Source organism: Pochonia chlamydosporia, chromosome 1 (assembly GCF_001653235.2).
Source record: "Pochonia chlamydosporia 170 chromosome 1, whole genome shotgun sequence".
NCBI classification, from domain to species: Eukaryota; Fungi; Ascomycota; class Sordariomycetes; order Hypocreales; family Clavicipitaceae; genus Pochonia; species Pochonia chlamydosporia.
The window spans coordinates 6,286,033-6,299,662 of NC_035790.1; the positions used below are offsets into that span (position 1 = coordinate 6,286,033).

Here is a 13,630-nt window from a genome sequence, read left to right on the forward strand (position 1 = left end):
AGCCACAGGTTCAATTGCCAGCCACAAGTGCTCATGATCCAGCATCAACCCACAATCTGCTTCTGCAGCATCCAGTTTGCTCAGGTTCCGGAAAATCCTCTTGTCAAGTGGATGCCCATTCCGCGTCCCCCAATCTCCAGCAATCACGGGCCCTTCCCCGAGAATTTGTCCACTGTCGGTACTCGAAGCGCGACCAGCTCGGTATCGAGCACCGAGCCTCGAATAACCGCTCCATCGACCACTTGCTGCCCGTGGCTTGCTGCGTCGAAAAGTAGCGGCTCACGGCCCATCCATTCGTGGATTTGATACCGGAAAAAGTGAAACCACATGACGGGAAGAGCAGGGCCAACACGTCCCGGGACCTGACTTGAATACCATGATGGATCGGATTGGCGGAAGCGGACGATGCGGGATGCGGAAGGTTGTCAAGTGTTGGCTGTCTTGGTTCCCATTGATTGTCGAGTAGAGCAGAGACCTATTACATACGCATTACCTTATGATTATCGTGACCTCATTTTCGTCTGTTCTTGTGGCTTAGAAAAGTGCTCGTCCCCGTGCCTCCCCTCTTTCTCTCGACTCCTCTTTGATATTTCCCATTTTTAAACTCTTTTGACATTTTATTCAAAGGGTTCATTTCATCACTTGCATCATCCACACGTCGACGTCAAAATACATCACGATACAATAGATACCCCGCTGCCCCTCCACCGAGGTTAGCTTTGACACACTCGCCGCAGCTCAGCCCGACACCAGCCGATTGCAACAAAGTCAATTCGTCTCGTTGAGTTGTCATCGTCAAACCTTTACTTCTTGTCGACATATCTTCTTAGCAATCAGCACATTGCAGTATCGCAGCATCAACCGGCACCATGACGGACAACGGCGAAAAGGTCAACACTAACATTGTGACGCTGACTCGGTTCTTGAACGAGGAGCAGACCAAGCACAAGGAGGCCAGTGGTGACTTTACGTATGTTTGACTACCCATTTCTGCCATGGGCACCTTTGTCTCAATTTCCCGAAGAACAATGTCGGTTTCTCTTCCAACCCAGCAAACTAACCTTGCTCTTCTAGCCTCCTCTGCCACGCCCTCCAATTCTCATTCAAGTCCATCGCATACTACATCCGTCGCGCAACGCTCGTCAACCTCACCGGTCTCGCCGGCTCCTCCAACACCACAGGCGACGAGCAAAAGAAGCTCGATGTCATCTCCAACGACCTCTTCATCGAAGCCATGCGCTCTTCCAACAAGTGCGCGCTGCTCGTCTCCGAAGAGGAAGAAGACATCATCTACTTTGAAAACGCCACGGGAGCCCGCTACGCAGTCGCTTGTGACCCCATCGATGGCTCGTCCAACCTGGACGCCGGTGTCTCCGTCGGCACCATCTTTGCCGTCCACAAGCTCCCCGAGGGCTCCAAGGGCTCCAAGGAGGACATTCTCAAGCCGGGCACCGAGCTGGTCGCAGCTGGGTTCACCATGTATGGCGCCTCTGCTCAGCTTGTGCTCACCATGAAGGACAGCTCCGTCAACGGCTTCACGCTCGACAATGGCATTGGCGAGTTTATCCTGACGCATCCCAACATGCGTATTCCCCGATCGAGGGCCATTTACTCCGTCAATGAGGGTAACTCGCTGTACTGGGAGGAGAACACCATTGGATACTTTAACTCGTTGAAGCAGGCGCAGTCCAATGGCAAGCCTTACTCTTCGAGATATATCGGCTCCATGGTGGCTGATGCGTACAGAACGCTGCTGTACGGTGGTATGTTTGCGTATCCTGCGGATAAGAAGAGTCCCAAGGGGAAGCTGCGTATCTTGTATGAGTGCGCACCCATGGCCATGGTCTTTGAAAATGGTAAGTTTATTTATACTAGAAATTAGTCAAAAGACTTTCATATGAGTGGTGCTAACATGTGTTGGTGTAGCTGGTGGCCAAGCTATCGACAGCAACATGAAGCGCATGATGGAGGTCAACCCCGAGCACATCCACGACCGTTCGGGTATCTTCATGGGCAGCTACGACGAGATTGAAAAGGTCAAGGCTTTCCACAAATAAATACAAAACAATAATGTAAAGAATGGACTATGAGGAGATGGAATGGGGACATTTTATGGTAATTTTACAGAGGCAACTAGCATGAGCATATGCAGGAATAAACAAAACGAATCCGACCCCAAGTATCCTGGCTTTTTATATTCCCCAATCAAAATGCCACACCATCCTTCTAACAGATAAATCATATCTTCATCTAACAAACAAGCATATATACACCCCATAACCTTTACCACAACCTGGGCAACAGCTTCGGCGTATTCTTCTTCCACTCCCGGTAATCCTTTCTATCACCATACTTTTCATCGTGCCGTGCCTCCGTCAACGGTATACCAGACACCTTTGTCAACAGAAACCCAGAAAACGCAGGCGCAATAAACGACAGCGCCGTCGTGGCAAGAATACCACCCGGCGACGTAAATCCCAGAGCCAACTGAACAGGTTTCAAGGCCAACACTCCCGCACAGGTAGTTGCGAGGCCAGTCCACAGCGAAATTTCGCCAAAGTAATGCGGAAACCGACTACCCTCATTAGCAAACAGCGCCGATTCAACCAACGGAGGAAAAAAAAAAAACGTACCACAGGCCAAAAAGACCCGTCTTCAAAAACTGCTCATCGTGCTCCTTCTTCCTCCTCCCCTCCACCCACCTACTCTTCTGGATATCCGCGGCCGTCTCCAGCGCAATACCGCCGGCCCAGACCCCAATCCCAAGTACATCCGTGACAGTCACGCGGGGGACGGCAGCGAGCGCCGCTGCGGGAACGGCATTCACCGCCATGACGGGCATGAGCATCAGCGACACCCAGATGGCTTGCATGAAGAAGGAGAAGGCGAAGCGGAGGGGCTGGGTGCGGAGTTTGTCGAAGCGTGCGTCGTGGCCTTCTTGTGTGATGCGGTGGAAGAGATATATGCCTACTGCGTGGATGTTGGTATGCCATTTTCGACTACTACATGTCTTTTTGCGGTCTTTTAACGAGGGGAGGGGATACATACGTCGTGTGGCCCATGTGATTGCCATTCCTGTAAGGGCTATCTGTCTCCAATTCCACGCACTGCTTGCAAAGAGCTTTGGTAGCGCTGCATTTCCAACGCGGCTTCGTAGCTGGGGAAGATAGAGACTGAGTGCCCCTACGGCGAGGAAGGTGAGCGAGCCGGAGAAGTCGAAGAATCGTTCTGTGCCTGCGAGGACGCTGGGCAGTCCGGCGGCGAATTGGATGGCGAGCGCGGCGCCGACGGAGGGGACTACAGTTCGGAGGAGGGGGGATTTGAAGTTTGTGATGTGGAGGAGGTGGTTGAGGATGGACATTGTCGCGATAATCCACCGGTGGTTGATGGCGACGGCGTTGAAAGGAGGAATTGGGATTGGGGGATGTGAGAAAATATCAATTGGCTTCCTACGTCGCTGCGCATGCATTTTACGGGTTGTTTAGAACCGCGTCAATACTTGACAATATGATGTGTCATGATCGCGGTGCTGGGTGGTGACGTTGTTTAGGTTTCGAGATGCTAGCTCCGATCGCCCCACTCTGGTTCGTCGGGAAGATCGCGATAGTGCTTACGGCATTTGCAAGATGGAAGATGATGGCAGTATGAGATGCTTTGACAGTTGATATTTCGTGTATTTCGTGATTATATGTATTACTATTGATGTAATGTTTTCTAGGAGTGTACGCCGTAGGTATCTTTGTCTACACCAGTCCACAGAGCAAGCTCCTCCACCCTGTCTTATTGCCTGCATCTTTCTCTGATGCTGGAGTTACAGCTTTTAAATCATCCTCTTCGTCATCGTGATTCTTCTCCGTCGCATATGGGACGTGTTTAAATGCCGAGATGGCGAAGAGGTGTAGCTCAAAGTCGCCTTCTTGCTCTCCAAAGAAACTTGAAACAACTGTTAGCATCAAATCTCAGCTTCAAAAGAGGAAGAAAGGAAAAAAACTCACCTCCTCATTATCAACCCAACCCTCTTGATGTTGCTCAAATCCAACTCCCCAGCATCCTTCTTTTCCCTCCCTCTGTAGGTGGCCTTGAAATCAGCCCATCTCAGCTTCACATCCCCAGGCTTCTTGGCCACAAAATCAGCCTCCCAGCTCACTGTGCTCTGTTCACGGCCATCGTCCCTAGGAGGCAGAATCTCATTCTTGAGCGTCAGGACATACTTCTTCCCGTCTGCCCTGTCTGGTCCTCTGATGGAAACGATGATGCCCTCGTACTCCTTGAGATTCAGAGACAGAGTGCCCAGCGAGTGCTGTGATGCGAAGCCTGCGCCACCAAGGGCAGTCGTGTCCAGGTGGCCGTGGAAACGGGCATGTTCAGGACTCTCGACGGAGAGATAGGACTGGCTGGCGCCTCCTCGGACGCGGTCATCCGAGGTTACCCAAGTGTCTGAGGACCATGGTCTAGAAGAATCGTATTAGAAGTGTTGGTTGAAGAATCATGCTAGTTTGTTTTGTTATATGTGAAGGTATTTTGACATTGGAGGGGGTAGGCGTAAAGAGGAGATACGCCGGGGTCGATGGACACATGGTGTTTGTTTTCGTGTTGGGTTAGATTCAGAGTATGCAAGGGAATCATCATACCGGTCTCCGCCATAGAGGTACAAAATCTGATCAGGCATCGTCGTTCCTCCGGTGCAGGTCGATCGGCAATTACTTAATTAAGCTATTCCCCTGTAATCTGCAGTCGTCGTTTATGCGGAAGGCTGGCTGTTTGTTGGTTGAGTACCCCAGCTACAGAGAAAGGGCTGTGTGATGTGACGAGGCTGTCAATGACATAATACCGAAGCCGTCTTGTTGGGTTTCGGTTCGTTCGTCGGTTTTTGGTTGGCTGGTTGGTGGGTGGATCGAGAGGTCGGTCGGGCCATGGATATGGATGTGGATGTGGATGTGGATGAATGAATGGTTCAACAAGGTGCAGCCCCCAGCTCGTTTCCTGTTGACGATAGTTGCATACGGCCCGGGTAGATGCATGGAATGAATGATGGGGAGCAAAGGTTGGTCATGGTCATGGGGCTGAGTGCTCTGTCGTCGCACATACATACCGCATTTGCTTGTCTTGTCGATCAATTGTGGACGAGACGACAAGTGCAATTATTAGCAACGACCAACAGCTTCCGATGCTTGAACCAACATCATTGAGATGTGTAAAGTACCTGAGAGGGTGTGTTTGAGCAATACCGTCAATTGGAGAGCGTCCCGAGCATTGAGCCTTGCCATATGCAAAGCTCGTACAATGGCGTCTCTGATTGGCCAAGAGTACGGGGAGTGCCCCAAAAAATGGATCGTATCTTGAGGTCCGCGCCATCCATGTCCCTGCGGCACCAAACCAAACCAAACGAAGTACCATTCTCTCACTGTCGCTCTCTCTTGTCCTCATCTTCCAGTCCCAATGTTCCATGTTCCATGTTCCATGTTCCATGTCCCATCATCTACAGTCACTATCCATCCCCATGTCATCCACATGGGCGGCGCAGCGAAGACGTCCATCGTGGTGAAACCCTACAGCGCTATATATTTCCTAATTGCTTCCGAAATGCTACGTCAGTCGCAACGCTGAATGAATGGTAAGACATAGGCGCCTTGTCAAAGGGAATAACTTCACACACGCCTCTGCTGTCTTGCTTCCCAGGTACCGCGTCGGTAGGTGCTCATTCACTCCCTGCATAATGTCTGGTCTGTGTGTACGTTGAAATTAATTATAGCATCCCGTATTCTGAGCACACGCAAATGATGAAGAAATGTCTACGGAAGCAGTCGACTGTCAATTTCCCCCACGTCCCGAGATCGTCAAGTCAGTCAACAGCTTAACTCCGTTTACGAACAGTCTAGTCACTCCATGGCTACACAGCAGAGCGTTTTACTCCATCTTTCGCCTTTAATTTTCTCCGCAATCGGTACGAACCCCAAATTCCAAATCACCGCGATTCATTCACGCAGACCACGCCACAGCACAGCAACTTGGATGGAGCGTATCACGATTGCTTCTATTTTTTATTTCTTGCTTTCTTCAAGGTTTCTGCCACCATTGTTTTTTTGCCTCTTTTTTAAATCCCGCGCGCCATCAAGCAAGCCATATCAACACCGCCCCTGTCCCTACCGAAGGCACACGCCCCCTTTTGCTAATTTAATCCACATGGCTGGCTTCGCACACCACAAGACATGGACCGATTTGATGCCAAATTTGAATTTCATCACAACCAACCGTCAGTGCCGCTCTTCTGGGTCCGAGCCATCCAGTCAGTCACCGAGTCGCCGTTTCGGTCTTTTTCTACACGCACAAACCCGAACCTTCTGCCTCTCTTCTCCCCAACTTGTGTCTTTGGGGGCCGAACGCCATGGTCCCTACCGGGCAATTGTGGCCGCCTTTCTGGCCAATCCGTTGGTTCGTTCGTTTATTAATGCTGCCTGGGATCAGATGAGACAAGACGAGACAAGGCCAAGGCCCCAATGATTTTGATGGCGTTGTCGTTACTTGCGGCTCCATCGTCGTTTGGTTGTCTGTTTGGTCGTTTTTGCGCACTCCCCCCCTTCTTCCCTTCGAATCGACTCCATATCATGGCACGTCTCTTTTATTCCGTGGGACCTACGGATATACCTTACAAATCTTGGCTTTGTCGTGGCTCCCCTGCTTGTCAGCAGTTTGTTGGTTTTGATCCACGGACTCCGGCTTTACGGCCCGTCACTTGCAACTGCCATCCCATTTGATCTCCGAGTGCATTGTATCTTTGTATCATTGTATCATTCATCGTATCGCTGGCCGCGGGTTCTGGGACCTTTGTGGCTATATGTCAAGTTGTATGAATTCCTCCGCTGAGAGGCGCAAGTGAACCCCCACGCTCATCAAGTATGGAGTACACAATCATGCCATTTTACTGTCATGATTCCAACTGACTCCATTCCCACGTTGCCACTATCCCGACCCATAGCTACGATATCATATTGCACATGCACTGTACTGTACTGTATTCCACTCTTTTTGACTCTGTAATTATACGCACATACAAAGACACAATTTGTCAAATCCACTTCATGTGCAAACGCAAATCATTCCCCCTCCTGGCCAATGCAGCTTCTCCAGATTGGTAATTTTGCCCGCTCGTAAACCTGGCCCTTGCTGGCAGCTAGGAGTCAAGGACCCTAGGGGACATTCATTTCTCAGCCGTTTCGCTACTCTGGCCAACGACATTCGAGAATGCGCCTTTTGTTCGGTTTACTTGCCACCAGTTGATACCGATGAACACCAATGTTTTGGTGAAGTCGAGTATTTGTAAAATGCAGCCGGATTGGCACATGCACACCCCTGGGACATTGAGGACAAAAAAGACAAGAAGGAAAAAAAAGTACCACCCTCTTCGCTCATGCCCATGCCATGCCATTGCCATGCTCTCTATGTGTCCCAGTGGCCACGGCATGCAACTGTACCATTCACTCTTCCATCCATCCATCCATCCACCTGTCCATCGCTCCGCCTCGTTCCGTCAGAGCCTGGTTTGGTCTGCTCCGAAACATTTGCCGGCCAAAGACAAGGCGTCCAAGTCCAAGTCCAAGTCCGCGTCCATGTCCAAGTCCACGTCCGCACACAGTCCGGCCAAAGGTCTGCACCACCATGTGCTCTCACTCTCAGCACTCGGGCCGTTCTGCAGCCTCATCTACTCCGTACACGGTTACAAGCCTACTGGACTGTTGCCGGAAACTCTGTCTATCATCTGTTCTAGTGTTGTCGCTGCCTGCTCTGCCTGCCCTCCCAACAGTGCTGATCGCTGCACTTGTTGCATTAATACCATCCTCTGTGCATTTACAAAGTCCTGTGCTGCAGGAATCATTTCCAAAGGTATCAACTGTCAGTTCTGTCTCTGTCAGAGCAACCGTCCATTCATTGTGTTGTAGGCTATGCCCGATGACCGTGTCACCCATCCTCCTCGCAGAGCCTCTTGTTGCCTACCCAAACCCCATACAGCACACTCGGTATCATAAGTCCAGAGCCGTAATATCCGCCCGGTAACAGTCATCCAGTAGTATCAAAAGTCATAATTATTGCAAAATCAGAAAAACACCAGACACCCTTATCATTGGTGCAATATCCAATTCCTCGCCCGTACCATAGCACTCCCTACATGATATTGAATAACAGAAACCGCTTGCACCGCTGCACCAAAAGACAAAAGCAGAAGCCCGCCGGTCCTCCTGCAGACCCCGTGCCAGCCCTGTGTCCAGATTGTGCCTCCCATCGGTGGCGGGCTGAAAAGGCGGATGCACGTCGTCGTCAAGGGTCCTCCGTCCTGAACAGCCAGCCCACATGTAGCGTAGCAGCAAAAAAAAAAAAGAGAGAGAGGTTGCAGCCAATGCCTCACTCTCAGTGTCTTTCTGTATGCACTTGTTCGCATTTTTTCTGGGTTCTTGCTTTCCCCCCCGCAGCAGCAGGCACACCCAGGGCTCAGAAACCCGTCCGAGGAGCAAAAAGTCGGGTTACGCAGCGGAACGGAATGGGTGAGGGGGAGGGGGATGGGCTACCCAAAGGCGTCGCTGGGCTTGCATATTGTCACAAGTGACACATACCAATGTGTTCGCGGACTCCGAGACATGTTTGTACCTGGTCTGGTCGAACAGGACTGACAGGGTTGAAGTGACTGGACTGGAGCTTCGAGGCGGAGGGGAGAAGACAAGATGCTACAGTGCCGCGCGGGAGAGCCACGCCCATGCCCATCGACGTCACCGACGGGACGATACCGATCGTACCTAAGACAATGTGCGGAATAATGGGATCGCTTTTCAGGGCTCAGGAATTTGTCAAGAGTCAAGAGTGTTGCCTTCAAACTGTGTCAAAGAGCACGCGCTGTGTGCTTCTATTCTCATTTCTTGAGAGTGAGAGAGAGAGAGATATCTACCGTGTACACATATCCAAATGAAGCCCGCTAAATAGAAACAGAAAAACAGAATCATGTCTTGGTATCCTCCAGCGCAGAAAAAAAATAGTCCCCATCGCCGCCGCAGCCTGGCAGCTTTCCCAAAACGCCTGGCCAAGTATAGTAAAATATCAACAGTGAAAGCCAAACTCTCCCAGATCCTCCCCCCATTTTTTGTTTCCAACCTCATCAACGAAAGTGTCCCCAGGCCCTGCCTTGAAATGCAATCGAGACTTCAAAAGGCCCAGAGGCGATGAAGGGGGGGGGCAAAGCACACATTTCAGCCGTGTCAAACTCGCCTTGCCTTGTATATGCGTGGTGACCCTCTATCCCGTCCGTGTATTGTCCCTGCGCCGCGGCTGAATGCCAAAAACAGAAACATGTTGTCCGAAAGCCTCAGCCCTTCCCCTCCAACTCAAGCCGAGTATTCTTGACAGGCTTGTTGTGTAACCGACTGCCCGCCACCCGGCTCGGATAAGGCACAGACGTCTCGTACACCAACCCATGTACACGCACTCGGACACACGCAGAAGAGTCCAGAGAGAATGAGGCGGTAGTCGTCTCACAAATGGTAACAAAGTGTCAAGGGCGGCGGAGATGCTACTGGTGTTCCTGGTGAGTGTTCGCGGGCGAACACTGCGTGCTCTCGTTGTCGCCCCTCTCCCACCGCTGCCTGATCAAATTACTGCTGGCTCTGGATCATACCCGGTGAGCCTGGCATTGACAGCGGCGTAGTCGGGTACTCGTAACCAGCCTCTGAGCATGAGGTGGAAGTCTCATACGAGTGAGACAATGGTGGTGTCTGGTTATTCAACGAAATCAGTAAGATGCGACTTGGTACACGGATACATGCTGCTTGTGAAACTCACATGAGCGTTTGACGCATCATAATGACTAGGCATGTTGATGTCGACGCCTTGGACGAAGCTGTAGTTGAGATATGGGTTTAGGGAATCGTCACATTGCTTCATTGGGTCGCTGAAATTGGTCATGGCTGGCAGAGTTGCGGGCATGGTGGTAGCTGTCAAGTAGTTTGGGTACGGGTCGGCGGCCGAGATGGAAGGGTAAGGTTGGGCTGAAGCATAAGGATCCAGCAACAACTCGTCAGGGGCCGGGTATGAAGGGTAGGCGAACATTGGCGGCGTGTGTGAGCGTTCTCGCTTCTCAAAACCCGCTCCAAAGGCCATTTCCTCGGTGCTCTCCATGGGGGGAGTGAACTGGCCCTGAGAGACATGAACGGGTTTAGCTACCGGAGCGGGAGGAGATGACTTTTGCGTCTTGGATATTGATTGTCGCTTAGGCTTGCTTGGGCTTGCTGCTTGGGGCTTCTTTTCGGTCTCGCCATCGTCTGATGAACCAGCTCGACGCTCGAGGTCTTCCAGGCGGCGCTTGAGCTTCTTGCCTAGACGAAGGAAGGAAGGTCAGCAACAAGACATGTCGAGCATCCTCTTCAGACAGACTCGATCACTTACGATAGTTGCGCTGGGCAATTCGGTTTTGTATCCGTCGACGTTCAGCAAGGTCTGAGATCTTGGTCCAATCTTCATCTGGGTGCGCGGAGCTGCTGAAGGCACTGCTGGTTCCGTGTGCAGAGTAATGTCTGGTGGGAGCCGGCGGTCCACCGTAGACATAGGCGTGTTGTGGCATGGCGAACATGGACATTGTGAAAGCTATTTCATAAAGGAGAAGAGAGAAGGAGGGGAAGTAGGTGTTGTACGTTTACAACGAAGGGTTGCTGTCAACGTATGGAAGCAAGCTACCAAAGTGTAGAGCGGCTTGCGGGATGTGCTTGGGCAGACTCGAGAAATATATACCAACGTTGTTTCAGGGAGGAGGTACTCAAGTAAAATCGGTCTGGCAATGAGTATGCCAAGATGATTGTTTCTTGTAATTAAGCAGGTAAAGATAATGGGCTAGACAAGATCTGTGATGAAGTGGAAGGGCTTGAATATATACCTTGACATGGTATTTCCAACAGGCCGCTTGTCTCTTGGTTACAAGGCAAAGTGCCATGTCCGTTCTTTCTGGCTCCGGTTAAAGCCACCCCTCAACCCATGTCTGCAGCCTTCGTTCAAGCTCTCCCAGTCGCCCTCCCTCGCTGAGCAGATCTCGTTGCCCTGCCCTTGGGGCAGAGCGTATCTCCAAGGCGGAGATAGGCGTGGACTGACCCAAGCAGTACCAGGGGTGTGGGTGTCAACGAGGACTGGCGTGTGTCCTGTTGATCTCCACCACGTCGAGGGGGTGTAAATGTCTGGTCGGGGGCGGTGCCCGCGTCGCCCCCGACATGCCCAAGTGCAGATAGCCAAAGTACGAAGTACCCAGTTGATCCACCTGATGGCTTGCACCACAGGGCAAATTTGTCCCCAAATCTACTGTCGCTGCCACCACAGACGGTGTCCTAGGCTAGCAGGGTCCAGGCACCGGAAATAGCTGCTTTGAGTCTCACAGAAGTCCTAAACTGGGACTGAGACTGGGTCGGGAGTTTGCCAGGTCGATCTTCAGTCGTTCGGGGCTTGGGCGTAGGGCTGTGAACGAGCAGAGGAGAATCCAATGACGCATAAAATCCCAGCACAAGGTGGCCCCCAAACCCATCGGCCTGGGCGGCCGTTGCAGCAGACCGTCCACCGACAAAGCCTGTGCCAGTTTGAGCAGTCCTTTCGAAGACTTCTAGATGGCTGCTTCACTGCGGGATGGCAGCCTTTATGGTCGGTGGTACAAGACTTCGAACCACCGTCTCATCTCAGCACCACCGTGCCGGCTGCAGATTATCGTGAGGATAATGTCAATTGGTGTCCTGTTTGAAGGGTTTGGGTCGACTAGCTAGCTGCTGGTGGGAGAGGCATTTCCGCCCAGTTCATCAGATGAGATCAAGGTACTGACGGAGTCGAGCTCCCCAGCCCGCGGATCAGATCATTCGAGGGCGAAGGACAACCTAGAGGAACCCCTGTGATTCTATCCCGCGGTGTCAAGGTAAAAGCAGACCTCCATTCATGGTATTGTGCACTCTGGTGAGCTGTTGTGGTCCAGTGTGTTGTTGGCTTACCAATTTCTGGTACGCCGTTGGGAATGCAGAGATAATTTCCCTTCCTCCCTTCTGTTTTGTCTATACTCCGTACCACCCATTCGTGGAGGATTCAACCAGGAATTCCTGTTCAACCCCTCTGCCCCCATCCATGTGCCAACAAGGGTCTGGGGCAAGGCTCTCGCTGAGCGACAACCTGAATGCCTGCCCATATACGGAGGAGGGAGTATAGAATGAAGGCAACCAACGCAGCTACCAGCTCGCTAAAGGACTTCTGCGAGTTGGCGGAATTAGGCCAGTACCAATCGTCCGAAAGCACAGAGGACGGCCGCTGCACTACACTGTACTCTGTGCCGTCCAGGACAAAGAGAGGTGGATCAGGGTGTCAATTGTGGCGGAATCCTTCGTGCTCCACGTCAACGAGGAACCTTGAAGCGATAGCCGTGGGGGGCCATCGCTGGAAACGGGACTGGGACGTCTAGGCGAACGAGATCAAATGTCATCGTTTCGTCGGACTCGCTCTCTCTCGCTCTCTCTCGCACACCCCTCCAACCCACCTCGTGCATGGTGGACGGGTTGACGGGTTGCAGTCCTGTGAACTGAGTTGAAGCCAGGGTGATGCATTCTTGTGCGTATTGCGTTGCAGGCAAGCGTATGGGCGGGTTACTCAGGTCTGCATTGAGACTGAAAGTCGATATTGCACAGGGAGTGTCACGGGGCGGGATTGCAATCCGCGGTCTGATGCGTGTTGTCTGTTTCGCGGCTATATTCGATGTGCTTGTGTTGAACTTTGTAAAGCAGCAGCCGTTGGTCCGAAGAACAAAAAATCGCCAGAAAACTGTTGCTCACCACGGAGTACCTGGCTGGGTACCTCCTTACTTGGGTCTGGGGTACTTGGTGTAGCCCGCCTTTGAGCTCGCCGAAGGCACGCCGACAACACAGCAAAGGCAGGCGCTCCAACGAGCCCCAGTTGGTCGCACCTGCCTGCGTGAAATACCGGGAAATTCAAGTTTTGCCTGACCCATGGCTTCAATCAATCAATGCTCCATGGGCTCCATGGAATCTTGTGGCCTGTTGTGACCTGTCCTGTTCATTGTTGTGGCACACTCCAGCATGATGGGATGCAATGCTATGCCATGCCATGCCTGGCAATGCCATTTGATGTGCTCTGCATTCTGTGTCTGCGTGTCTGTGTCCTCCGCACGTGCTTTGTCATTGACCTATTTTTGGCCCTGGCAACTTACCAAGACGCTGGCCGGGCTCCTATTGGCTTGTCCGCTTGCTGGGCATCGGCTTCTCTGGGTCCGTGGCCGGGATTGTCAAAACATGGGTGCGCCATCATTCGCATGTCAATCTCCGTCGCTCCCCATTGGACCTATCAAGCGCCCAGACGCGGCAGCTCGTAAACTTGGCTTTCTTGTGTGTGGGTGGACAGACAGACAGGCAGGCAGGACAGGATAAACGACCCCAATCAGAGATTCCAAACACGTCCCTGTTCATCATCTTTCTACTCACTCCCTCTTGCGCCATTCTTTGCCCATGTCCAAATTCCTCATTTGGCCATTTCGTGCGCTCCACCCCTCGTCCCTGTCGTTTTCTTCACACACACACACACATATCCATCCCTCCTGTGCTCCATCCAGCCCTGCCATCGG

At 52.0% G+C, this 13,630-nt stretch overlaps 5 protein-coding genes across 5 annotated transcripts; 2 read left to right on the forward strand and 3 right to left on the reverse strand.

Moving 5' to 3' along the window:
- Positions 1-869: 869 nt before the first annotated feature.
- VFPPC_01646 (fructose-1,6-bisphosphatase) lies at positions 870-2,057 on the forward strand (the record flags this gene model as incomplete). Its single annotated transcript, XM_018281436.1, has 3 exons — positions 870-970; positions 1,075-1,856; positions 1,927-2,057. The coding sequence occupies 3 exons, from the start codon at positions 870-872 to the stop codon at positions 2,055-2,057; spliced, it is 1,014 nt and encodes a 337-aa protein (XP_018150151.1).
- Positions 2,058-2,283: 226 nt separating this feature from the next.
- VFPPC_13130 (membrane protein) lies at positions 2,284-3,361 on the reverse strand (the record flags this gene model as incomplete). The annotated part of the gene is made up of 2 exons (XM_018290907.1): positions 2,284-2,575; positions 2,634-3,361. 2 exons carry the CDS (start codon positions 3,359-3,361, stop codon positions 2,284-2,286), a joined length of 1,020 nt encoding a protein of 339 aa, XP_018150152.1.
- A 382-nt stretch (positions 3,362-3,743) lies between these two features.
- Positions 3,744-4,419, reverse strand: VFPPC_15406 (Complex I intermediate-associated protein 30; the record flags this gene model as incomplete). Its single annotated transcript, XM_018293159.1, has 3 exons — positions 3,744-3,922; positions 4,030-4,267; positions 4,315-4,419. 3 exons carry the CDS (start codon positions 4,417-4,419, stop codon positions 3,744-3,746), a joined length of 522 nt encoding a protein of 173 aa, XP_018150153.1.
- Positions 4,420-6,183: 1,764 nt separating this feature from the next.
- Positions 6,184-6,501, forward strand: VFPPC_15407 (hypothetical protein; the record flags this gene model as incomplete). Its single annotated transcript, XM_018293160.1, has 1 exon — positions 6,184-6,501. One exon carries the CDS (start codon positions 6,184-6,186, stop codon positions 6,499-6,501), a length of 318 nt encoding a protein of 105 aa, XP_018150154.1.
- Positions 6,502-9,635: 3,134 nt separating this feature from the next.
- VFPPC_01648 (basic-leucine zipper (bZIP) transcription factor) lies at positions 9,636-10,615 on the reverse strand (the record flags this gene model as incomplete). The annotated part of the gene is made up of 3 exons (XM_018281438.1): positions 9,636-9,755; positions 9,823-10,355; positions 10,426-10,615. The coding sequence occupies 3 exons, from the start codon at positions 10,613-10,615 to the stop codon at positions 9,636-9,638; spliced, it is 843 nt and encodes a 280-aa protein (XP_018150156.1).
- Positions 10,616-13,630: the final 3,015 nt, after the last annotated feature.